The sequence below is a fragment of the Gymnodraco acuticeps genome, unplaced genomic scaffold (assembly GCF_902827175.1).
Source record: "Gymnodraco acuticeps unplaced genomic scaffold, fGymAcu1.1, whole genome shotgun sequence".
Taxonomy (NCBI): domain Eukaryota; kingdom Metazoa; phylum Chordata; class Actinopteri; order Perciformes; family Bathydraconidae; genus Gymnodraco; species Gymnodraco acuticeps.
This window is the reverse complement of record NW_022990346.1, coordinates 297,814-325,682: the sequence shown is the minus strand read 5'-3', so window position 1 is coordinate 325,682 and position 27,869 is coordinate 297,814. Positions and strand designations below refer to the sequence as shown.

General features: G+C 39.8%; 1 protein-coding gene across 5 annotated transcripts in view; it reads left to right on the top strand.

Annotated features, from left to right (window-relative positions):
• scn8ab (sodium channel, voltage gated, type VIII, alpha subunit b) overlaps positions 1-27,869 on the top strand; it is a 46,980-nt gene that overhangs the window by 2,460 nt on the left and 16,651 nt on the right. For 3 of the 5 annotated variants that reach the window (XM_034223848.1, XM_034223849.1, XM_034223850.1), the window contains 17 exons: positions 1,306-1,649; positions 11,588-11,706; positions 11,933-12,022; positions 12,113-12,241; positions 13,646-13,737; positions 16,853-17,074; positions 17,296-17,359; positions 18,095-18,236; positions 19,080-19,286; positions 19,376-19,654; positions 21,472-21,795; positions 23,051-23,183; positions 23,542-23,780; positions 25,403-25,576; positions 26,039-26,395; positions 26,522-26,695; positions 26,851-27,144. In XM_034223848.1, the coding sequence (XP_034079739.1) occupies positions 1,362-1,649; positions 11,588-11,706; positions 11,933-12,022; positions 12,113-12,241; positions 13,646-13,737; positions 16,853-17,074; positions 17,296-17,359; positions 18,095-18,236; positions 19,080-19,286; positions 19,376-19,654; positions 21,472-21,795; positions 23,051-23,183; positions 23,542-23,780; positions 25,403-25,576; positions 26,039-26,395; positions 26,522-26,695; positions 26,851-27,144 (3,327 nt within the window). In that variant the 5' untranslated portion in view covers positions 1,306-1,361. Of the gene's footprint in view, positions 1-1,305; positions 1,650-11,587; positions 11,707-11,932; positions 12,023-12,112; positions 12,242-13,272; positions 13,365-13,645; positions 13,738-16,852; positions 17,075-17,295; positions 17,360-18,094; positions 18,237-19,079; positions 19,287-19,375; positions 19,655-21,471; positions 21,796-23,050; positions 23,184-23,541; positions 23,781-25,402; positions 25,577-26,038; positions 26,396-26,521; positions 26,696-26,850; positions 27,145-27,869 lie in introns of those variants that run through there. The other 2 variants (XM_034223853.1, XM_034223852.1) reach the window with 2 other exon arrangements.

The following is a 27,869-nucleotide window of genomic DNA, read 5'->3' as shown; positions in this document are numbered from 1 at the left end:
TAGTCTTCATTAATGTTGCACACACTGTCTATTTTTTATGGACGGAACTGTGACTTGATTCTCAAATATGTTGTATCAAACACTATGGCCATCAGCTAGCTGGGGAGAGAAATGCATCTGTTTTAGGAGTCTGAAGACATGCATATGATAATGTTATTACAACCTTACTTTTTAAGCAATGAGTCAGAGCCCCAGAGGTTATAATATAATTGTTAGTCTGGCATTCATTGGTTGACTATATCTTTTAACACACTTAACACTTAGCAGTTAACTGTGCTTTCATATTAGTCAGTCGGTATTTAAGGATGTAAAACACCTGAATGTGTGTGCTGTTGAATGTGATAAACACAGGCCATCTGACAAGTTTAATTTCTCTTAATCCAAAAAATAAGCAGCTGGATGGGTTTTTCACAGATAAAAATGAATGAATTAGTGTTATGCAATCAACCCCACATATACATTTATTTACCACCCATCCCAGTTACATCAATTTAAATACTTGTATCTGTATTCTTTGCTTGATTTAGGATTGTTTTGGCTCCTTGTCATTTTGTAAAGGACATAATGTAATAGCTTGTGTGCTGGAAGCCTACTTTATACTATATATGTTGACAGTGATAGCTGTTTGGGCCCAACCCGAGAGAGATCCACATCTAAAATAATGATCTTGAGAGCTGTAGGCCTGGATGTTTAGTCTCAGTGAGACCGGCAGTCTCATTAACATCAACAGTTTTTTGGCATGGTTAGATAAGCATAATTCAAGGAAAGAAACTTGGGTAGGAGAGATTGAGACAAGTGAGTTCCTGGTGGGATAAAGAGACCTATTTTCCTCCCTGTTAAGGTCACGAAGATGAGAGCAAAAGGGAATTTGATACTGTCTACTATATCGGCTGGGTACCTGGGTTTTGCTTTTGTGGATACAGGATCAGTGCTTTAGTCATTAAGGTTGATGTAGAGAGCAGAAATAATGCCTACTGGCCCATAACGGTTTGCACTTTTTCAGCTTTATTTTGCTTTGTTTGCGTTCCTTAGCAGAACTAGAAAATTCCATCTGCAAGGCTTTGAGCAGCACTGAAACGGAAAAGCGATGCCAAGCAACTGGACTAACATGTGTGTCAACACATTTAATCATAACCATCCGTGTACTGTCCAGTCATATTTATTAATAAATGTAACAAAATACAAAATGACATTATTTGTATCATTAATTTTTTCATTTTGTGTTCCATAATTTCTTTCAACATCCTCTTTGATCCAGACCTTATGCACACACTTTCTCACTCTGTGTCCCTGTCTTCCTCGCAGAGCTGGATGTCTCTGATGGAAAACAACTAAAGGGGGAATAGCTGCAGGATGAAAACATGGCCGCATACCTTATGTCACCCCCAGGACCTGGCAGCTTCAAGAAATTCACCCCAGAGTCACTCCTTGACATCGAGAAGCGCATCCAAGTGGAAAAGAACAAGAAGCCACCCAAACCCCGATCGGACAGTAGTCACCGTGACACGTCGGAAGAAAATGAAGCCAAGCCCAACAGTGACCTGGAGGCTGGGAAGAGCCTGCCGTTCATCTACGGCGATATTCCTAAGGGAATGTCGGGCGTACCGCTGGAGGATTTGGATCCATACTATCAGAACCTGAACCTGAAAGTGAGTTCTCACACAGGCCACATGCACTACCCAGTTTCACCCAAAACACTTGAATGAAGGAGCATTTTGCTTAATGTAGTTAAGAGGTTTATAGATAATGACAGATTTTGACACATGTTTTATTCAGCTGTTGTGCTGAACCTTCAAGTGGGTTAATGTTTACCCTTTTTTCTGTTGTGAAATTGCTAACATTTTAAACTAACTGCCATACACATAGGTGATAGGAAATTAATTGCAATATCAAATTCAGTTTTCATATGAATTCATTCAAAATTGAAGTTATTGTGTTCAATACAGAGGAAGATAACCTTGAGAAATGCAAGAGCTTTTGATACTTCTAAGTCCATGCTTCAGGGGCTTACCTACAGTCACTGCATTATTAGATCATAGAAGATCTATCAGTGTTTTTAGTACACCTGTACAATTAAGGAAATGCAGTTAATGTAAAAGCAATTCTGTCCTCGGTCAGTGGCTATTCTCATACATGTTTCTGCAGGGTTCATTTATTATTTGTGTTAGTTCATGGTGAAGATGATGTGACCATTTAATTTAATATCTATGTTTATGTGCAATTAATACTTCAGCTCATTAAATTATGTTATGATAAAACACAAGGAATCACAAGTGCTCTGTCCAAAAGCAGACAGAATGCATACTGGCAGTGGAATAATTATTGTTATCACAATTGTATCATTTTTGATGCGCTGTTACTGTGATCAACATTCAATTCTGCAATGTTTCCACTGTTGTTCAAATTAATCAAATTAAAGTGGGTTCACTTAAGTACTGTATGTAGTATGCACACATATTTGGATTCTCATCCCTAGACAGGTACTGCATTAAATAATATTAACAGATATTTAGTAACTCCGCCTCTTGTATCAACATTTAAATATGGACACGTTTTTTACTTTTTTTGTAATTACACACAGTTTGCTACTCTTACTGTATTCCCTTAAGAAAATACATGGTCAAATATACGACATGTTAGAAATTAATAAGATGGTCTGAGCAGTATAAATCTGTCTTTTTCGCTGAACGTCATGACCTTAAAACTCAAGTAAAAGGCGATTGACAGATGGTATGAGTGAAGGAATCGCAACGATGGAAGCTCTGGTATGGTGACAGAAAGAAGCTTAACTGTATCTTTCCATAACTAGCACAGGTCTGAGTAGTAGAACATTTATCAATGTGATCAAAAACATATTTGTTGAGATATTTTGGTTATTGGTTGTGTCTTTCTAGCCAAACAGCTGCCGTGGTGCTAATGTAGCAGCCAGTTGGCCATGCTAACAAGTTGTGGATGTGCTCAGTACATGATTGGCTTGAGCGGTGGTATCAATGCTACTATCGTTTAAAATCATATTGTGAATTTTCCCCTCAGATATGCCACACACTCAAATTGTTTCTAAATAAGCTTTTAAATTGATGCATAATAGGTGTAGATAACACAAACCTGAATCTCCCTACTTTCTCTCCAAATTATGTTTTTGATAACTTTCTATGACGCCCATATCTATGAGTCATTATAAACATACTTAATGTTCTAAGATTTCAATAGCTTTTTATAATTATCGTTATAAACAGTCTTTATAATGCTTTATAATAACAATGCTTTCACATAATAAAGCTTTTTACAATGACATTTATGCATCATAATACTTTTTGGATTTAATGATCTTTTTTTGTACTAAAAGCAAACAAATTATAGCAAACTTTTAACCAGCTTGTAATGTATTTTATCAGTGAATACCTCATACATCTAATCTCTCTATGGCACACAATGACCTATTAGTGTAGAATATAATCCGGGGTAACGCATATGTATATGTATGCATAACAATTATGGGTAGTATAATACATTATACTCCTTGCAACATAAAAAAAGCCATGAAAATGATGAATGAATTGTTACACTTTATAAAGCATTTTCAATGTTTATCAGTGCTTAAAACTACAATTTATCTTAACTTATATACATTACATTTAATTTAGCTGACGCTTTTATCCAAAGCGACTTACAATGACCAATTACAGGGACATTCTCCCTGGAGTAACTAAGGGCTAAGTGCCTTACTCAAGGGCACACTAGTGGTGGTGTTCCTGGCGGGATTTGAACTCACTACCTTCCAATCTCCAGCCCACCTCACTATCCATTAGACCAATCACTATCCCTATATACTGTGCTATAAGCAGATTTTAACGCAATATAAGTATGCTTATAATGCAATATAGACACGGCTGTCACAAAAAGTACAACCATATCATTTTTAGAAGAGAACTAGAACAAAACATTTGAGTTTTCTTTCGCACTCTATCTTGTCTGTGCCCTTAATTTAGTGCTGCACTAGCTAAATAGGAATGTGAGGGCAGAAGATGGCAGGAGAGGACAGGAAGTGGAGAGAAAAGGGCAGGAGGGAATGCAGAGCCTTCCACTGTATAGACATTTGGAGTAGCCAGTCTTCTTAAGAGAATCTGCGGCCTGTACAGCAGCAAGAAGCCCCGTCAGCAGACCGGCGGTCTCAGCCAGCAGCACTCCCTCATAGGGCGGATGAAACTATCAAGTGGATTTGCCTTTTGTGATCTATTGATTCACGGCATTGTTCAGTGGTGGCCACAGGAAAGGGTTGCATTCTTCTCTTATTATCCTTCCCCACTTATTATTATTGCCAGTTCATTCTTCTTTACCTCCCCTACTTTCCTCTGTGGCATTTCATTTTGGCATTTGGAGGAAAGTTGTTGCGGAGATCTTTGTCATGGCCTCCACTCGTATGCCTCCTGTGGCTCCCATATGTGTGATGGGATTATTTATAACAAAACATGAATATCTGTGATGTTATGTTTCTGTAAAGAGCATAACAGATATACACAGAACATATTAGGCCCTACAAAAACTTGTAGGGCGGAAAACTCCTCCGGAAGAGTAAAGACCTCAACGTTTTTCGACACTCAAGTACAGTATAATACTGTACTGTGCATTTGTTTCTTATAGTTTGTGTAAGAAACAATGCAATGAATGCTGTACTGATATGGTCTTTGCTTTAAATATATAATTAGATGCGTCAACAGGAGCGCTGGTATTGTATTCTCCTTGTAAGTCTGTGTGTGTCATCATGGCCAAATGTGCTCCTGGAGACACCTTCTGTACTGGGAAGTACCTCAGATGCCATTTTAAATACTTTGCCAGGGGCTTATATTTCTGTTCGTGGACAGATTTAGTTACCATGCTAGCGTCACAACCGTGCAACAAGCAGTTACCTAACTCAGCGGTGTTTGGGATACAAAAATGATGGTCTATTTTGAAGCAAAGTCAAGATGGTCTCTAGTTTCACAGTAAAGTCAGTCAAATAAATACAAATCTTGAAAAATAAACATGGGAAATGAAGTCCTTATTCAGCTTTTTCCCAAGTTGTTATTGGCAACGGATGTGAAATATGATACCACCTACATTATCAGAATGACAGGGTTACTTTTCAAAACAAGAAATGGTTCAACTACAAAATGAATGTTCTTTCCAAATATGTTTTGGTCAGATTTGTGTACCATTAGAACGATGAATGGAGACTCAAGGTTGATGTGTAGGATGAGATACATTAGTATATAAGTGTGTTTTATTAGAATGTCTTCAATTCCCTGATAAACACAAACATTTTGTTAATCTTAAATATAAAAATGAATAATAATATCAACGACCTGAGAAAGTAGTTATCATATAAACACAATCACAGTTACAGCCTTTCCTTTTCTGGCTTCTAAACAGCTACACTAGTGCAGTCATTGCAATGGTTCCTTGCTAATTTGCTCACTTTAAGGTCATTTCAAAAGAGTAGGATGTGACAGTAGACTAGCGAGTTAGTTTATCAAACAAGGCTCCCGACATATGTGTATTTATTAATAAAGCTTATCTTTATTCTGCTTTAGATCTGCTAACCTCATCACACCCATCTATGTGTTGTGTCAGCAGGAGTAACAGGTTAAGACCTCTTCTTCCCTCTCCCTCTTACTATTATTCATATCAATCATTTCCTAATCCACTAATGTATTTGTCCTTTATCATACTTGAGGAAATGCCTCTTAAGTATATTCATGGTTAGCGTCCAATCTCCCTCTGCTGTTTCTGTCCTCACCTTTCCGGGCTGCTCGTCTCCTCTACTCGACGGACAGTCATCCTATCGCTCGCCATTGCTCTGTATGTCAATGAGTGTGTCAGCTGCAGGAAACCTGATCACAGCACTCATGCATCAAAGAGAGGAAGAGGGGGAAGTGGTGAGGAGGAGAAATGCAGCGTTGCAGTTCTTGTTTTCCCCTGTGATGGGGAGAGGACTGCCTGGGTTTTTCAAATGTCTGATGTGATTAGGCAATGTTAAAGCTGCTGTGGTCTGGCAAGAGGGATGAATGGAGGGCATAGTGTTTTAGCGTGGACTGAAGCACACATATGTGCTTATGTTTAGAGGGGCGGGTTATGATATACCTGGAAGTACAGTTAATATCATGATTCAGCTGGAATTGGTGATGGAACCGTTTGGAGAACAGGTTTTGTTAATGCGGAGGCTTTATTCTCCTCCTTTTGGTGAGCGTTTTATAACAGGAGTGTGCAGCAGACCAGTCATTGCTGCTCAGACTTCTGCAGGGCAGCAGCTACTAGCGAGTGCACAAAGGGAGCTGACGGCTATAGCAGCAGCAGCCTCTGAATCTCAGCATGTAGCACTGTACACACCATTTCATTATGCTGCTGTCCCACCATCTCTGTATGTGTCTCTGTCCATTACTCTCTCCCATCCGCTGCCTTCTTCTCTGGCGTGTCTTTTTTTTCAGGGTGTAGTAAATTAGAAGGAGGGCCAGGCTTTAGTGCTTTGTCTGAGTCCTCAGTCTCTGATGACACAGCATCCTCCTGTACTGAGCTGAGTGAGGAAGGGATGGGGGTTGGGGTGGTGGGGGAAATGTGCTTCCACTGCTAGCTAGGTTTCATATAGAGAAGAAGGGTGGGGTTAGTAGGGGAAACTGGGATTTGCAGCACAGCTTACAGGTAAAGAAGTGGGATGACGCATTTTTTTGATGTGGTATAATATGCTGGGAAATGAGTTTGCAGTCAAACATTGTTTGGGACATGACTGGCTGAGTCCTCAATGCGGTGAGCTCTATCAGACACATGAATTATGTTCTAGAACGCTAATACATGTCTCTTATGAGATCAGCGTTATTTTGTCGCAAAGCATCAACGTTTTATGGTGAACAACGTGAAAGCTGACATACTGTTGATATTTTGACTTCTTTGAAAATGGAATCAGAATGCACTTAGTCAATATGAGGTGCTTGATCCAGAATGGGCTTAAATCCAGCTAATAGTGTATGTGTGTCATGTTTTCTCCTTCCGGCCTGCAAAGAGGCTTGTGAATACAGCTATGTTCTTGAAAAGGTCTTATGAGTTCTGATTTACAGTATGTCTTGGTTTATGAAGGTCATTTAGGGCTCCAACTAACCATTTTTCAATTATTTTTGTAAATAGATAATACATTGTTTAGTCTATTAAATATCATCATGATGAATACAGTTCCATGAACGATAGATATTATTTGACATTTAAAAAAAACGTAAGCTGCCTGTTTTCACGTTGTATAATGGATAATTATACCCTAACCCTTTTTCTTATTATCATTTAAGGGCTTAGTTTATTGCCATCTTCTTTAAGGTCTACAATCCAAATCTGCTGTCAGTTTTGTGAAGAAATAGGCCAGCGTGTGTCAGGCTGGGGTCTCCCCCCCCCCACACACACACACACACACACACACACACACACACACACACACACACACACACACACACACACACACACACACACACACACACACACACACACACACACACACACACACACACACACACACACACACACCACACACACACACACACACACACTCACACACACACACACACACACACACACACACACACACACACACACACACACACACACACACACACACACACACACGTTTAAGGCTCTATTGTTTCCCTGCTTAGATCTCTCTCTCTCTGTCCCCTCCTCGTCTCATTCTCAGTTTCTCTCTCTTCTGCATGCCTACCCAGTCCTCCTCCTCCCTCCGTCTACCCATCCATCTCAGGTTTGGCTCTCTGCCCCTCTGCAGCTCTCTGGCTTTCTGTTCTGCATCACTCCCCCTCCCCCCCCCCATCTCTCTCTCTCTCTCTCTCTCTCTCTCTCTCTCTCTCTCTCTCTCTCTCTCTCTCTCTCTAGCTCTCTCTGCTGCACACACACACACACACACACACACACACACACACACACACACACACACCACACACACACACACACACACACACACACACACACACACACACACACACACACACACACACACACACACACACACTGTCCTTGCAGCTGCATTCTGCCTCCCGATTCTTGCACATGTGCCTTTTTCTTTAACGCTCTGTGGAGAATTAGCAACATTTCACCAGCTTTGCAGCAAATAAAGTGAAGCTTGCTCTGCTGAGTTGTGTATTTATATTTTATATTCTACATTCTATGAGTAGGCTACATCATAACGTAGGCAGTTTGCTTAAGTAGTTATGTGTGTTTCTGTGTGTGTGTGTATGTGAGACTGTAGAGAGTATTATGTTACAAAGTGTAATCCATTGTGCCTGTCCTCTTTCATACTTTATTTATCCATGTGCATAGATAGAACCCCTCCTCAGTTTCTTAATATTACCAGTTCACTGCATGGTTGGATGTGTGTCCAAATCTTCTATCCAGTGACAATGAATTCAGTGTCACTAAAACACTCTGTTTACCCACTTTACAGAGTTAATCCAGGAAAAACTTTGATTAATCAACGGATCACTGTTAAGAATATAAACGATGAAGAAAATATCTATCATGTGTTCATTGAGTTTATGGTTGTAATAGTGCATTAAAAATAGCCCATCACAATGCAGCCTTTGTAAAGAAAAATAATAGGTTTAGTATTTGATAACCATCAATGATTGATCAGTTCTTGAATAATGTGGCACAATCAATTAAGGAAATGGCCTTACATTTGCACCCCTTGTTGTAATCGTGCCAGGTTGCCAAGTTTGCGTCAACAGCAGATTTTTCTGTCTGCAAATTGACACACTACTTGAGTAGCTAAAGAAAGCCTTATTATAGTTGAATTCCATATTTATTATGAAATTGTATTTACCATATAGTGTAGAGGATGAATTACGTTGAAGCTTGGACTTTCTAAGGACAAAATATGTGTTTTCTAAAACATCATGTGTAAAAAATGTTTTTGCCTTCGTAACTGAAGTTTTCAATGACGTTTTAAAAATCCATAGGCTTCACATTGATTAACATATTGAACATAGTTATGCATGCGGGGGCATCTGTTAAGTGCTAATGAGATACCGCTCATTTTACAACCTCCCCTTTCCACCACATACTGTATTTGCTTGTTCAGCAAAACACTTGACCTCTAAAAGAGAAATGTACCCTCTGAACATGACTGTAGGTCTTGTGTGTGTTCCTGTTTGTGATGTGTCGGTTTAGTATACCTCATGTCTCCATGTGACGGGAATACAAGTGAGAGAATTTTTGAAGTAGTGCAGATGCTTATTGGCATAAAAGAACTGAAGAGGGGAAGGGAGGGAGAGAGAGAGGAGTCTTCTGATGCAGAGAATACATTTTGTCTTTCCCCAGACTGCAGACGCTATTTTTAATTTAATTAGATTTCAGGACACCACTTCTCTCAGGATACTTCCAGTCGCCTTCCCATTTCTTAAGTGTTTCCCGTGGTGTGAACCATAAACTTGTTGCAGATGTATTTTGATGTATTTTGTTCCTGGTGCCATATGCATATTAAAGACCAAAGAACCATTTATCATATACTATATGTATGCTCTCCAGCCAGTGGGTTCTCCTCCAACTACCATCATCATATCATTGTGAATGCAGTTGTTATTATTATACCTCAACGTTAAGGGCTAGTACAGTAGAGTTTGCCCTTTATTATTTGCTGAGGCTGCGTGCATGTTATCCGATGGACAACATGTCCGCAACTTGTTTTTCTGTAAATTGAATTGTAGTTTTTAAAATAGGTTAACACAGTTTACAGAGGCTGTTTACTTCATTTACATATATATATATATATATACATATATATATATATATGTATATACATATATATATACATATATATATATATATATACATATATATATATATATGTATATACATATATATATACATATATATATATATTTTGAAACAAGGATTGTTTATCACCTAAAGATGTGAGATGTAAGAATCTTTGTTTTTCTTATTTAGGCCCCTAACTGTTTTAGAGTGCAAGTCACATATACACTGCTATTGCTATGATAACATTACTTGCAAAATGATCAGAAGCTAGCGTGTGTTGCTAACACTGTCGAACATCGAGCATGTGCAGTTACATTATGCTGCTTTAATGTTGAAACGGAGGGAGTTAAAATTGAAATCAGTGTCTGATATTATTTCATTTCTTCATCGTTCTACAATACTGGTTACATACAGGACAAGCTTGTCTTTATGTAACCTGTAAATAATGTCAGTGGTTTCATAAATACACATGAGGGGATGTGGTAAAGGAGGAAAAGAAACTCGGACAGTATAGGCATTTATTACTTATCCAAACCACACATTTGTCAAGTATCCCAGTACTGTATTTGTTTATAAATAATGCTCTTACTTCTCCCTCAGACCCCACATTTTCTTTGTCCAAATATCTGCACAAACAACCAGACAATGCAGCCTCACCCAAGAGCACAGCCCCACTCGGCCCAGTGCTGTTTATGGGTGGGGAGTGGTTGCTGAGAGCCTCGAGTCAGCAGATCTGCTGCTGATCGATGACAGCATTTGCGGTCCTCTTCCAGTAAGAGCTTTAAACTTGGGGCGAAGAGAGTCATTTGGCCACAAAGAAGGGAGAACTTCCCATGCGTCTGTCTGCTGCTTGCGGAGCTAATGTCATGGTGGAAAGATATTCAGGACAGAGACTGATGCCACCTGGACAAAGGTTCTCTTATATACATTTGGAAATTCCCAAAAATTATGAAGTGCTGGAAATTCATACCCAACGTTTTGAAAAAGAGACTTGGATATGATGTGCCTTTGAATTGAAGGGGTCTTTTTATGGAATAACATTTTAAAATTAGGGATAGATATAATGTCAAAATATTGTTAATAGCTGTGGAAAAAGCTTTCAATAGAAAATGGTGTAAGATGGAAACTACTACTCAGGACAAATGGAAAGAGATCGTAGAGGAAATCCATATAAAGAAAAAACTGACACATTGACTGAGACTGCAAGAATCACAGTTTGAAGAAAAATGGGAGGAATTGTCAATATTCAGGAACCAAAGAGGCAACAAGGATTACCGATTACAACTGACTTAGTATGAGGGACTGTTATGAAAGCTATACTGCTGGCTCTCGGGTGACTGGGCACAGAAGGAGTGGTGTCAGCAGAGTAAAGCACAGCCCTGTGTCCTTGTCCCACTGACTATGTGCCCGTTTCTATACCTTTTATCTTTTTTAACTGTTATTCTGATGTGTGTTTTGTACGATAGAAGGCCGTTACAATCTGAAGTACTATGCTCACTGTTTTCTCAATGTATAGATTCCAAAATGGGTTAAGCGACAACACAGTGAGCACTCTCCTCAAAATGCTATGTTCTGATGATATACAGTATTACCTGCACTGTGAGAATCAGTTAGAGCGCCCCGTGACTCAGAGGTGAGCTCAGGACTCACACCAGCTGCTCTGTCAAGCTACATTCATCTCTTCCTAAAATAAGATGCAAAGACTAGCGGATCCTGTGTCCTGAATAGTACGAGCCATATAATCAATGATAGCCTAAATGTACTAACTTTCTTTGTCCTTGTCTTTTTCTCCCTCTCTCCACAGACATTTATAGTCTTCAACAGTGGGAAAACACTCTTCCGCTTCAGTGCCACGTCCTCCATGTACATCCTAACCCCTTTCAATCTACTTAGGCGAATAGCTATTAAGATTTTGATACACTCATATCCTTTCAAGTGATTAATTTCTATGTTTTTCTGTGAATGAAAATAGATGTTTCAGTGTTTTAAACATGTGTCTTGATTATAATTCTTCGGTAAAGAGTAACATCTAAATCTCTCTTCCCCCTGCACCTCCCTCTTTCTTAAGATTGTAGTAGGTGGTGTATTAACATGTATGGGGTGTAATGGGTAGCATTGTTCAATGTTTCCTTAACTTCTGTCCTCTCACGTTATTCAGCATGATCATCATGTGTACGATTTTGACCAACTGTATATTCATGACATTTAGTGACCCACCGGAGTGGTCCAAACAAGTAGAGTGAGTACACCTCCATACTTTTCCTCAGCAATCATATCCTCATTTAATGTGTCTGTCGCCGTTTTACTCTCTTCTCTCTTTGTTCTCAAGGTATACCTTCACAGGTATCTATACGTTTGAGTCACTCACAAAAATGGTCGCCCGAGGATTCGCTATAGATGGGTTCACCTTTCTCCGAGACCCATGGAACTGGCTGGATTTCATGGTCATCTCAATGGCGTAAGTATTTTTCCTCGTAAATATTAACAATAACGCATTCAATTATTAAATACATTTGGATTTTCAACATGACTGATGAAATAATAACATTTTTGCATTTTACAGATAGAAGAAAATCGTGGGACAGATTTATTTAGAAGTTTAAGTTACAAGATAACAGCAGCTAAATATCAAAAGCAATAAAACTTTCTATCTAGCTAATCAATCACCAGTTTAACTATGTAACATTGTTTTTGCTGACTCCCTGTTGTGTCTTATAAGACATTGAAACAAGTCAAATGTCTCCATAAGTTTGTGGGTTTCATTATGTATGTCTAACAAACATTTCATCTTTTAACAACAAACTGCAGGTATGGCAGTCTGTTGGAGTGGTTTTCAAAATAATGAAATTGGTAGTTGTTGTTTTATAATTAAACATGGACAAAGACCGTATTCCAAATCAAAAAACTGCTGTGGGCAACTGTGGAGGAACAAGAAAGAATTGGTGTGAACACATTTTATTCAACACATAGCCATTACTGCAAGAAGTCCACGATGTGATGTGTCTAAGCTTTCAACTCAACAGCACAGGGCGAGCAGCATTTTGTTAGCTTTAGGAAACCTTTATAAATGTTATATGTATTACAGTTCGCACAACTCAATTGCTCAATATTGTTATTAATAAAATCATCAGCTCCAAATATTGTAAAGATATAGATTAGCCACGAGTTGCAAAGCTATAGTGACCCAAATTGTACTCTAAATGAGTCTTTGGGTCTTACAAAATGTATCATATTCATTATTTAAAGTGATGTTAGGTTCACTGGACATTGAGTGTTACATCTTTTTTTTTTTCATGATTTCTGCTGGTATATAAGTTGACATCTGCTAAATAATTCAAAACCAATTCTAAAGACAGTCGCCCACAGCACCTCCAGTCCACATCAGTCCGTCACACCACATTGCTATATAACAATATTATGTAACCATATATCATTTCTTTCCTCAGTTTGGGATAGCTGCTGATTAATTGTATCTGATCCACCTTGCAGGTATATAACAGAGTTTGTAAACCTAGGCAATGTGTCAGCTCTGCGTACGTTCAGGGTTCTGAGGGCTTTGAAAACAATTTCAGTTATCCCAGGTAAGACAGTCCAGATGTTTGTGTTTGCGGGGGGGGCGAGTCACGGGGTTGATGTTAGGTGTGGTTTTGTTCCAGTCCCTCTCCTCTTCCTCCTTCGTTCTCTTCCCTCTGGTCGGACAGGCGTTCTCTCTCTCACCGTGGTGTCCCCTCCTGGTCCTCGATGGTGGTGCTGGTGTCGTGCTCTTGCGCGTACATGCGTGTGTGTGTGTGTGTGTGTGTTGTTATCGTGTGTGTTGTGTGTCATGGGGTTCTGTTCTGTGTGTCATCCTACCTTGTTACAGATATATAACAGAGTTTGTGGACCTTGGGAATGTCTCGGCGCTGAGAACGTTCAGGGTTCTCCGAGCATTGAAAACAATTTCTGTCATTCCAGGTGAGACTCCCATTTAAACACTAAGGCTGAGCTTACATATCTCTTACCCGTCTTTATTTCTTTTATTTTGATTTTTTTCTTTAAAAAAAGAAGAAGGATGTTTTAGAATTTCTTCATTTCTTTTGTTTTACTTTTTTTTAATGAAAATCAAAAATGGTAGCAATACATTTTTGATAGGCTTAGCAGTCTACTGGCAGTCTTCTGGGCTTGCATGCCCCATATGGACAGCTGAGCTAATGTGCAGCACATCATGCTAGCAACAGTTAAATATGGGCAATTATACCCCAAGGGAAATAGAAAACATTGTCCAAAACCATGTGATAGTATAGAGTAAGAGGTAAACAAATATTGTTTAGAAGCAGTTGACTTTCAAGATGTTATAATGAGGCCTTATATAAACAATATAATACAAATAAATGTCTATTTAAATCTGTTACCTCTTTGCACATCTGGTTTGTGTTCAGTTTTATTTCATACATCGATCCAAATTCCTATAATCTATGACAGTACCTTTTTGTTCCTAAAGACTATTTGATTCCCTAAGACTGCCAAGCCTAATTTGATAACACATCAACGCTGCATGAAGCTTTGAGACACATGCTTTTACAAGTTTGGCTTTAAGGGGCTTTTCTTTTGGATTTTGTTATCTTTTAGTTGTACGAGTTATTTAATTCAGGTTTTAGATTATTTTTGAAGATCTTTGTCCATCCTGGGAGTGAAAGGGAAACATAAATAATAAATAAAGATCACAAATAAGCAAAAATGCAGTCGGTATCAATACTAGTGTCTTCCCTAGGGAACACACAGTACCTCACATTCATTTGTTTTGTATATGATATCAATTACACTATGAAGTTACTGTACTTTAGCAGATATACACATATGCACATACTGCACACACACACATTTGAATACTTTATTTGGTTCCACAAATTATATTACATAAGACAGGGAATCAAATATATATCACACACACACACACACACACACACACACACACACACACACACACACACACACCCACCCACACACACACCCACCCACACACACACACACACACACACACACACACACACACACACACACACACACACACACACACACACACACACACACACACACACACACACACTCACACACACACACACACACACACACACACACACACACACACACACACACACACACACACACACACACACACACACACACACACACACAGTACTGTACAATAAGCTCAGCCTCCAGCATATAGCGCTCAGCTGGCTCTGGGCTAAAGCAGCCTGGGGGCTCGCCCGTGCTGCAGGAGCGGAGAAAGAGGTTCTTGGGATGGGAACGGTTCTTCAGTTAAGGCAAGGTCACCATCACGGTATACAGACAGGTGATGCTGACACCAATTCCTTCAGCCTTGGCGTTTAAATGACCTGCATGCCACCTCTCATTGCCCCCACCCCCCTGAACACCCAACTCTTCCTCGCCTGTCCTTTCTTTCTCCTCTTCACTTCCTGCTTCCTTGACTTAGCCTGGTTCTGTGGGCTGTGTGCAGTTTGTCGTCCTGCTGCGTTCAGTTGATTTGTTGAATGCAGTATTATACAAAACTGCAGCTTGTCAGGAATGTTTCCATTGACACAAAGAGTGAAGGGAGATAGTAATCCATTGAAACAATTTCTCTTCTCCAGATGGATACTAAATCCAGTTCTGGTGCTGCCTGTTCTTCCTCAGTGGGAAATCCTTCAGATAGCTTTTCTAAATAATTATGTATTCTCTTACATGGGCTGTTTACTGTAAAAGTGGGAAAAACATTGTGTCTCTCTGATGGAAACACCCCGGAAAGCTGCAGTCTTTGTTGTGATGTTATGTGTTTAATGAAAACAACTGAATGTGATCTTTAGATCTGTGGTTCAACTTGGATGCTCTATCTTACTCAAATCACTGTGCTGTTATTATATACTAAATAGTCATGTCTTTGATTTTATTGAATGTTTCTAGAAGTATTTAGTTTTGATAGCCATATAATCTGACAATCCAAAGTTTACATTTGAAAGAGACAGCAGCAGAACTAATATACAGTGATATGCACTACTTCTCAGTGATAACAGGATACCAGTTAGATTTGGATAACCTTTTGTAGCATTTTTCTAACACAGAATATATGCACAGTATTTTTCCCTCATGCTACTTATTTATGTTACACTTCAGTTATGGTGCGAGCGTCTTTATCGTCCAAATCTATTAGGTCCTAATTCTATATTAGATGATAATCGTAGAACTTCAATAGTTTGACAGTGGCCTGCCAACAATAGCAAACAAAACCACTGTCAACAGCTACAAAATAAAAATAAACCTATAGGCTCAACATACTGCATCCAAACCCACTAATTGTGGTTACTTCAACATTAAAAATGTTAAAAAGATATATATTTTTCATGTTAAAGTCAAAAAGAGCGTATTTCTGCCAATTCTGATGACTTTGACCTACTGTTCATGTGCAGTCTCTGTATGCTTAAAACAAATGTCAAGTAAATAACCACACACCACACAATGGCTAATTAATTAATAAGAAAGAGCAGCCTGAACTACAGATTATCATATAAACTGAAATATCAGGAAGAAGAACAACAACAAGCATTGTTGTTAAAAACACTGGTTTTATACTCCAATATAAAGGAATGCACATGACACACTGAGTCCATCTCTGTGTTGAGGCTTTACAGTGTGGGTGTAGGTGCTTTAAAAATAATTCCAATGCCTGCCAAGTTTAGATTTATGTAAGAGGCTGCCCAGCACAGGGTTAAATACAGGATTAAATATATACTTTACTTAACTTATACTTATAAAAACATGCTCAGTTTGTGCACTTGTGCAGAGCCAAATATTGCAATTCTTTTTATATGTGTCTATTTGTGTGTATGTGCGTGTGTTTGCTTATGTGTGTGTGTGTGTGTGTGTGTGTGTGTGTGTGTGTGTGTGTGTGTGTGTGTGTGTGAGAGTTTGTCTGTTCTCCTGTTTGTGCACTTTGTGTGTGTGTGTGTGCGTGCGTGTGTGTGTGTGTGTGTGTGTGTGTGTGTGTGTGTGTGTGTGTGCGTTTGTGTGTTCACTGTATATTAATTGACAGGCCTGAAGACCATTGTGGGTGCTCTGATCCAGTCTGTGAAGAAGCTGTCGGATGTGATGATCCTGACCGTCTTCTGTCTCAGCGTCTTTGCTCTGATTGGACTGCAGCTCTTTATGGGGAACCTGCGGCAGAAGTGTGTGATCTGGCCAATCAACATGACTGAGCGCTACCTGGCAAATGGGAGCAGGGGCTTTGACTGGGACGAGTACATCATGAATGACAGTGAGTGATTATCATGATGCTTAATTGGACTAGTTGCAAATGATAACATACATCGGACTAAACAGAGTGTGTGCGTCCTGGTGATTATTTTCTCATTAAACCCTTTTAAATTTAATTGACAGATTTTTTGTAACTTGGTGATACAAAAAACAACAGATGATGACACTTTATCGGCTTTATCGGCTAATACAAATGACTGTCTTCTTTTTGTTTTCTTACAGGAAATTTCTACTTCCTTCCTAATCAGCTTGATGCTCTATTGTGTGGAAATAGTTCTGACTCAGGGTAAGTCAGTGCTTCACTCACTTAAATCATACTTTAACTTTTATTTAATGTTTTCAGCAGGTGTTTCCAATCGTTCTGTTGTCGGACAAATCATCAATGATGTAACCCACGCGGCCTGATGGATCCGTAGGCCGCATTGGTCAATGCAAACTTAGTACATAAGAAAGAATAGCATTTTGTTGATACTGATGCAAAAAAAGCTAGAAATCAAATACTTTCACAGTTCACAAAAAATAATATGAGTACAATCACACTCATACACATACTATTTAGACAGTCTAAGCTGACATGTATCTATGATTCATGAGGAGGACTTGCTTGGATCGTGAAATATGAAGGTAAATCATATCACTATCATACTCCTAACAGTGTACATGTAAACATGCATACACAATCAAACAACAACAAAACTATCTTATCAGTAGTATGTTTTAGGCCCATTTTAATTGTCCTATTCTGTTGTATCTCAGACTGCCAGTGGTGCCTGTATCGGTAATGCCAACTGTGTTGATACTGAAGTGGCCTTTGTTAAAGTATGGAACTTTTACATATAAATGAACCTCTTTTACATTCAAGCCCTTGCCAAACAAGTTCACCTAATGCTCATTAAGCCTAAAGCAATACAAGTAAGAAAAGCAATCAACAAAGGGTACAAACACCTCAGAGAGTCAGGAAATGCTCAGATTGCACCCCAGCATTTAGATACGTTTTTTTCCCCGTTCTTTTTCCTTTCAGACGATGTCCAGAAGGCTTTGTGTGTATGAAAGCTGGAAGGAACCCCAACTATGGTTACACCAGCTTTGACAGCTTTGGATGGGCTTTCCTCACCCTCTTTCGCCTCATGACCCAAGACTTCTGGGAAAATCTCTACATGCTGGTAAAGCAACTCTCTTCTTCTTGGTTTCAAATTGACACATATTTGTCTAGAGTAAGCAAAAAGCAGGACTTCGGATTTTGTCACAGTGGCCCATGGATGAAGTCTCTGACCGTTCCTGCACCTGTTTTAAAGATCTCTGTTTATAAGCCTACTCATAGCCAGAGATGTTAAACAACCCCTTAGTAGTACTAATGATTGTGTCCTCATTTTATCATAAAAATACATTTATAAAAATCATTGTTCTAACCACTGGAATAATCAGCCACCGGTGCAGCAGTTCTCCTCCATCAATTCATTTACAACAAAAACTGTGTCTAATGCAGGGAGAAAATAATTGTGTTATTTGCATTTTTTAAGAAGCAATGAACTAAAGTGAATTCATTGTTTGTTGAAATGATCTTTAGGAGAGTCATGCTCTCTGCCACGTTGAGTCCACTGAACCAGTATTACAACACGGTCATCTCTGCCTTTTGTTAATCCTTTCTCTTCTGTTTGTATGTATGTACAAAATATACAATAGAGCTTTCTTTGATGTTAAACTGCACTACCATGACACTGCACTAGCATTTCTTTTCTCCTCCTCCAGATCTGCACCAGCACAGCCGTAACAGATTTGCTTCATTTGGCAAATAGGCCAGTCGATGTGTGTGTGTATTTAAAACTGGCAAATCCTGCACTCTAAGGCTTCTTTCTGTCTGGAGATTTTCCTGGAAAAAGTCACGAACCGGATATAGAAGCACCAGCAATGCTGACACAACATTTAGGACAATTTGTAAAGTTTCCTCTATAATCACTCTAATTCTCAGATTTGTTCTTATTGCTTGGTATCTGTGTTTCTGTCAGACTCTGCGAGCTGCAGGAAAGACCTACATGATCTTCTTTGTGCTGGTCATCTTTGTGGGCTCCTTCTATCTGGTGAATCTCATCTTGGCTGTGGTGGCCATGGCTTATGAGGAGCAGAACCAAGCTACTATGGAGGAGGCGGAGCAGAAAGAGGCTGAATTCAAGGCCATGCTGGAACAGCTCAAGAGGCAGCAAGAGGAAACACAGGTTGGTCTGCTTCTCTCTCACACTCACACATACAATTTATTTCTGTTTTTTGTTGTTCATGGTTATCACATGTCTTTTCTTTTTCTCAGGCCGCTGCCATGGCGACATCTGCAGGAACAGTTTCAGAAGCTGCGTTAGAGGATGAAGGAGGAGGGCACTTGTCCCGCAGCTCCTCTGAGGTTTCCAAGCTCAGCTCCAAGAGTGCAAAAGAACGTCGCAATCGCAAGAAGAAATGGCGTCAGAAAGAGCAGGATAAAGAGAAAGGAGACAGCGAGAAGGTTGTTAAGTCTGAGTCAGACGATGGAAGCAAGAAAAGCACCATTCGTTTCCCTGGCCGGCTCGGGAGGAAGACATCCATTATGAACCAGGTAAGTTAGTGAGAAGAACTATATAGTAAATACAGGGTGCTTTTTAACTTAGCTGTTACAGGAATTCATTGGTCTTTCTAGTCTTTCAACCATACCTTCCCCATGTGACACATTTGAGGTAGATCAGCCTTAATTTAGGCCCAGAAGGCAAGTCAGCAACATCCTCCCCACAGATCTCCTGTCTTGACCCAAGACATCTTGAGGCTCTTTCTGCTGCTTCAGGGTTGAAGCTGATCGCTATTCATTGCCTCCCTCTCTTGATGATAAGTGTGTCGTAATCCATCTTCAAAAGGAAGACCTTGCTCTCTGGCCACTTTACATGCAGTTGCTGACCATTTACTCATACTTTACGAGTTCTCTGAGAGGTCCTATCAAAGGCCTCATGGAATCACTTTGCCCAAGGGATCACCTGCTCAAGCAAGATGATTTTTTTGATCAATTAGACCAGAGAAAAAATATGGTGTCATAGTGATCACAATGTGCGGGAACATCAGCTGCCTCTCCAGGAGGGTTAGGTATCCTTAAGTTCAATACCTAACCCCAAATCGAGGTCTATAAACAGCTTCCAGTTGAGGAATCCTTCTTGGCAGATGTTGCTGTTTCTCAGCTTTGATGATGGCTTTGGCAATAACCTCAGAACCCATCGTGGTCATGATGCCAGTGGTGTCATCCTTCTGCCAGGGAGCAGCAGCTTTAGATGTGTTCCCGGCTTCACCTTTCTATTCACAGTGGACATACTGGTGACTCTGCTTTGCTCCTTGTGTGGATGTTTCATTGATTATACATTTCCTGGACAATGAACTTGATCCGTTGGAGGTCAACCTTTCATAGCCCAGACCGGGTCAGCTTTCTATCCAGCATTTTTCCATCTTGACAACACCACATGATTCAAACTGGACTTGGAGAAGCTTCTCTGTTGTTGACGCTGGAGGTTGGGACAGATCAATGCCGGGCTCTACTTTGGGTAGCCACTTTTACCAGCCTTTACTCTGCTTGCTGGACCACCTTCTCCCCTAGCCACCGTCTGCCAGTCAATGTACGCTTTTTGCCACCCTTTGGTCTTTGGACTCGCTCTACTCCTGTGGTCCTTGAGATATTTGAGTGGTAACTTCAGTAGTTTGTTTGGATACTCTGACCGTGTGCTCTGCTGGACAACTTATTGAATAAAACCATATTTAACATATTCAAGCAGCGTTTTCTTTATTATCTTGATTGAAATTATGACCTTACGTCATAGGTGTGTAGATACTTTACGTTTACAATACAAGAATGATTGGAAAGCCTTAAAGTAGAGCTGAAATACTGCCCTCTATTTTTTCAGAGCAGATTGCAGGAAAGTACACATTCCACCTTTTTAATGGAGGAAAAAGCAATCTCAATGTATTGTCTTATAGATAATGTATATGGTCCGATAATGTATATGGTTATGTTCTAGAAGATAGTGTCCCATAACTATAAAATGTCTGGATTCTGTTTGTTTTTTTATTCTTCTTTATTTTTAATGTAAAGATGCAGTCTGATTGGACATGATTATGACAGACGTTTTTTATTCTTCTTTATCATTGTTTTGTAAAAAATGTATGTTGCGTATAAAAAGCTCCTGTGATACCCTTTTTATTCATATGTAACACTAAAGCCAATAATCTGTTTGTGGTGCCTTTATCCTTAATTTCATATATTTTCTCTTTGTTCTATGGTTCATTCTGTGCCCCACTTGCCCTCTTCACCTTGTCTGCCCGTTTTATTCACACATTGACCGACTCCTGCTGTTAACTCTTCCGTTCTCCCCCTCTCTGAATCTGTTTCTCCCTCTTCAGTCACTACTGAGCATTCCGGGCTCTCCCTTCATGTCACGCCACAACAGCCGAAGCAGCATCTTCAGCTTCAAAGGCCGTTCCAAGGACATGGGCTCAGAGAACGAGTTTGCAGACGACGAGCACAGTACGGTAGAGGAGAGCGAAGAACGCAGAGGCTCCCTGTTCATCCCTTACCGCCGCAACAGCTACAGTGGCTACAGCCAAGGCTCCTCCCGCATCCACCCGCTGGCACCCCATTCTGGAGGGAAGAGGAACAGCACAGTGGACTGCAATGGCGTGGTGTCTCTCATCGGCCCTGGGCCCGGCAGACGGCTTCTGCCTGAGGTGAAAATAGATAAGGCAGCCACTGATGACAGTGTAAGGACGTCCATGGGACACCTATACAGTTTAGGCATGATGGTGGTGGCCCCGGTCTCTGCAGCTTCACAACCTCTCCCCCCTTGGCTCTTGATCCTCTTTTTCCTAAATTCAGTACATCCATTTTTACTCCCTTGAATATTTAAATTCTCTATTATTTCATCTTTAATTCTAATTTCCCTTTTCTACTGCTACTTTATTTAACAGTTCTTAAAGGCACTAACCAACAATATCTACAAACTCCCTGCCTTACCAGCATCATGATGATAAATATCTAACAATAATGCACTTTAATATCAGCCCTCTTTAGTTCTCCTAACTTTTCTGTCTGCATCTTATGTATACAGTCATTGTCATTCATAAAAAAAACGATCAAAACATCTTACAAGATCAAAAACACTGCCTGCTTCTACTTTTTTTATTCGATGGGGCTTTACACATCCAGACCTACACTGTTTTTTCTCGCTGCTTTTATATACCCCTCTATTTCTTTCTGTCTTTTTCTTTCACATTTACCTTCTGCTCCTGAGCCACGATGTTGCAAGAAGAAATCGGACACGATAACAATATTCTTCCTCATTCTAGCTAGCATGAGATAACCCTCTTTTAAATTTAACCAATTTACCTGCTTTTACAGTTTTATCTTTCTTAAAATTTAGCATGATGTAGCATCAAATGACATCTTGAATTCCCCTCTGTTCTTGACATGCATGTCATTGCATGCAGTTTAATGTATTTACTTAGGGGTCATAGATATGTTCTGTACAGTAAACAATAAAAGGTTTAGAAACTGTGCCGTAAATTCTCAAATAAAAGCCAGTATTTTTAATATTGGTCACTTACTGCAATAGATAGGAAAACAGGGGAGACAACATATGCAGTCCTATCTTAAATAATGTAATAGTAAGTCCTAATTCTCTCCTGAGTTGTGGTGAATCAGGGCAGCTGTTTGAGAATTGACAGTATTAATTTGAAATGTGTTGTATGATATGTTGCATAAAATGCCTACATTTAAAGAATCTGTTAATTTTACCGATTCATACAGTTGTAAAAAAGATGTATAAATCTGGAATGAAGAGCTGCATTCATCGCATTAGGTTTTTCACATATGGCATCATTCATCGTTTAGATCACTTAAAAGCATGAGTTTTAATATGTGATTTTTTTTGGGAATGCATTGAGTGCTAGCTCTGACTGACATTGTGTCTTTCTCCGAGTACAGACTACTGATGTGGAGATTAAGAAGAAGCACTCTGGCTCTCTCATGGTATCTGTGGATCAGCTCAACTCCTCCTTCAAAGGAAAGGACCGTGCCAACAGTCAGATGAGCGTTGTCACCAACACACTTCTAGAGGGTACAGACAGCACACTTGTTTCTTCTTTGCCTTTCGGACTTTGAACCACAATACAATCTACAATCAAAAATGTGCAAGCTCTGGGAATTGCCTTTGTTTTTACCCTGACTATATGATCACAATTTGAGCTGTGGATTGAATGTTGCTCTAGACACTGTTTGCAATTACACTTCAAATGGATATTTACCTGATTTAGACAAGACGCATCCAGATACACATGTTTTCTGTCACACACAAGGAGGTTTTTAGTGGACACAATACAAATATAATATTTAGCTTGTGTTTCTTCAGGGACTCCCTAACTGTTTTGTTTTTCTCACTCTTTTTGGATATCTTTCTTCTTCCTCTCCTCTTGCAGAGCTGGAGGAGTCTCAGAGGAAATGTCCTCCCTTTTGGTACAAGTTTGCCAACATCTTTCTGATCTGGGAGTGCTTTCCTATGTGGCTGAAGATCAAACACGTAGTCTACTTGATTGTCATGGATCCATTTGTTGACCTGGCCATCACCATCTGTATTGTCCTCAACACCCTTTTCATGGCCATGGAGCACTACCCCATGACCCCCCAGTTTGAGGGTGTCCTGGCTGTTGGTAACCTGGTGAGAAACTTCAGTCCTTTTTCTTTGTCTTTGTAGCTTTTAAGTAGTAGTTGTAGTAAAATAGGTACTAGTTATAGTATTAGTGGTTTATGAATAAGCAGTAAATGTAATTTATGTGGGTGCTTATTGACAATAGTCCACCCTTTCACTACTAGGTTTACAAAACAAATACAGATTTTATATCCAAATGTTTCACATCAAATAATAATCATCTTTATACATTTGTAACTACTTTCTAAGTGAAATTAATGCTCTTAATGTATTGTCACATCCTTTCTGCAAGTTAACCCCTTTAAAAGGTGTACATCTACTCTTCATAATAATCCTTACCCTTGTGTTTGTAAACATTTTGATTTCCCTCAATTCAAATGGAATATTCTTTATTGTCTACAACCTCTAAACACATTTAAGAAGCAACTTATTTTATGCTTTGACAATTATCAGCGTAGTTTTGTTTGAAGATCAACCAAATCCTAAACATCTTGGAGCATGAAAAATGTATTTCTTTTTGTAATGCTTTCCCCATACATCCACCCATCCTGCATGCTTCTGATTATCTGTCTCAGGAGCTACAGCAGCACTGCAGGTTTGCCCCACCTACCTTCCCTAACCTCAAACATCAGCGCATCATTTTGTATATGTGCACTTAAGAATACACACAAGGATAGTGTATATAGGACCGTGATGGGGTCTCATTAAAGATTTAGTACCTTTTTAATGTAGCCAGCCAGCCTGCTCCCCAAACTCTCCTCACCCCCACCCAGGTCACTCTCTCCTACTTCCGTTGAATCCTGCTTACTCAACTCTAAGCATCGCTCTCTCTCTCTCTCTCTCTCTCTCTCTCTCTCTCTCTCTCTCTCTCTCTCTCTCTCTCTCTCTCTCTCTCTCTCTCTCTCTCTCTCTCTCTCTCTCTCTCTCTCTCTCTCTCTCTCTCTCTCTGTCTCTCTCTCGCACTCTTACACATGCCAACTAGCAGTCATAGTGTGAGGCATAATAACCAAATGTGCAGCAGACATTTTGATTTGTCAGTGCCCTTGATGTCAGGTATCACCCTTGCAAGGGTAAGGGCAACAGTATTGGCACAGTGCCAGTACAAAAGACAGGAAATGAGGTCATAGGGATTGGCATGCTGTCAGGAGTGTAACAGGAACTTAAGTCAGGGGAATCAGCTTGATGCATGGTGCAGTATGAATCATTGGGTGTTTTCTGCAGCACTAATAGGGCACATGATAAACTCTTTGGGGGGAAGATATAGGACAGGCTAAAAAACTACAGCTCCATACAGGTTCTGCTACAACACGTGCCACTGCTCTATGACCTTGCCATGTCAGAGAAGTCCTCACTCAAAGATAATACCAATCCATTTTTAATCAGCACTACATCAAATAAATGCAATGTAAGCAAGTCAGGTTTTTCGCCTCAAGTCCTCTAGAATGAAGAAAACATTTTAAAATGTTGCTGTTTATTTTGTTTTCCATTTGTGATGTAATGGAATTATTATTCTGTTTCACCATGAAATACATTCCATGAAACTCAATCCCAAATGTATCTGTGATGTTCTTTTTTTTTTTTAATAAGAAAAAGATTATAAACCGTATCTAATATCCCGTGTGGATCCACAGGTTTTCACAGGCATCTTTGCTGGAGAGATGTTTGCCAAGCTGGTTGCCATGGATCCCTATTACTACTTCCAAGGAGGCTGGAACTGCTTTGATGGCTTCATCGTGACTCTGAGTTTAGTTGAGCTGGGACTGGCTGATGTGGAGGGTCTGTCAGTGCTCAGGTCATTCCGATTGGTAAGCGGAAGAGAGGAGGAACGCCATCTGTTTATCTTTTCTGAAAAAGTATTTCTATTTTTATGATAAACATTTTCGGCCTATCCATGAGGGATAGGCCGAAAATGTTTATCATAAAAATAGAAATACTTTTTATACTTTGCATAATGCTGATTTGTCTTATCCTATTTATTATTATCAACTTTTGTTCTTTATAGCTATAGGAACTTTGATAAGACTTTATATGATTTATATTTCTATAATGTGTTATGGCCCGTAATTAATATGCGTTATACTCTACTCATAACAATGCATAATTGTAATTATTTCACCTTATTTGCCAATGTGCCAATGCCGATGTATGACTGATAAATCCCTATTTCTAACGCAGTATACTGTAGACACGCCAAATCCAACCTCTTTTCCATCATTGTCATAACATGTATAACTGTTTCATTATCCCATGTCCTATTTCTTTTGTAGTTGAGAGTATTCAAACTGGCCAAATCGTGGCCCACCCTCAACATGCTGATCAAGATCATTGGCAACTCAGTAGGAGCTCTGGGTAATCTGACCCTGGTGCTGGCCATCATCGTCTTCATCTTTGCCGTGGTGGGCATGCAGCTGTTTGGCAAAAACTACAAGGACTGTGTGTGTAAGATCAACGTGACCTGTGTGTTGCCTCGCTGGCACATGCACGACTTCTTCCACTCCTTCCTCATTGTGTTCAGAGTGTTGTGTGGGGAGTGGATTGAGACCATGTGGGACTGTATGGAGGTGGCAGGACAGACCATGTGCCTCACCGTCTTCATGATGGTCATGGTCATCGGAAACCTGGTGGTAAGAAAAGACAATAATATCATAGTCTTGATGCTTGTGGTTGATAGTAGCTCACTTTAGTTTCCCAGTTGTGAACCATTTACTGTGAGTGCATGGGTTCCAGCTTTTGTGGTGTCTGTTTCTGAGGTGCTGAACCTGTTCCTGGCCTTGCTGCTGAGCTCGTTCAGTGCCGACAACCTCGCTGCAACAGATGACGACGGGGAGCCCAACAACCTCCAGCTCGCTATGGCCCGCATTAAGATAGGGATTGCCTGGTTCAAGGTTCACATGGCTATATTGGTAGCATCAGTGCTCAAGAAGGTACCGTATGATTAATCATCTAAATGCATGAGCAATTCTTGGTTATTTAATACTCTTGAGTTATATCTGTCTTTATATGAAAGTTTTTTTTTTTTTTTAGTTCTATGACGAAATTCATTTTAGTAACCTTTTATATTTGTTCTTCTTTCTTGCAGCCTGAAGAAGATGAACAGAAGCCTCTGGATGAGATGTACGAAAAGAAGCTCAACTGCATTGCAAACCACACTGTGGACATCAACCGTGAATTGGACTATGCTAAAAATGGCAATGGCACCACCAGTGGCATTGGGAGCAGTGTGGGAAAGTATATGATAGATGAAGACTACATGTCCTTCATCCACAATCCCAACCTCACTGTCTGTGTTCCTATTGCTGTTGGCGAGTCAGACTTTGAAAACCTTAACACGGAAGATTTCAGCAGTGAATCTGATGTGGAGAACAGTAAAGATGTGAGTATGAAGGACTGGTATGGGTGTGAGAATGAAAGAAAGATGTGAGCAGAGATATGGCAGTGTTGATGTCCTTGCTTTAAAGTTTGATGATAGTTTGGTCAGTTAGTTCCTTAAAAGAGGAAAATTATGATTTGTGGCCAATTCCGAGATAAACGATAGCTGTCATAAAATATTCCCAAAGCTTCTACATTATTTTTTAACAAAAAGGTGACTTCATGTAACCTAACGTGATGTAATAAGTCACGTGTGCATATGTGTGTGTTTGTTTGGGTTTGTGCCCATGAAGCATCTTTTGATCCATTAAGCAGAGCTGGTCTGAGCTGCCACACTGAAGACATTTAGTTCACTTGACATTTCAGAACATCCATTTAGACATGAGAGCTATAACACTGAGCCTAAATGCTGACCCTACAGACAGACAGACACAAAGGAAATCCTGACGAAACGACAGTCAGAGTAAGACACTGTCTAGTCTACTATTTAACTCGAATGTTTGAGAATGGAAAACCAGACGTAAAGCTTGTAGAGAAGTCTGATGCCTTGGTCACCTTGACCTGGTTTGTTGTAGGAGGAGAGGAGATAATGCAGCAGCATCACTACCGTACATGCACCAGGTTCATATTCCACTGGGCTCCCTCAACCAACCACACAACAATCTTCGCTGCACCACAGCCAGCCACGAGCTACACTGCAGGGAGTAGACACAGACAGAGCTGCTAACA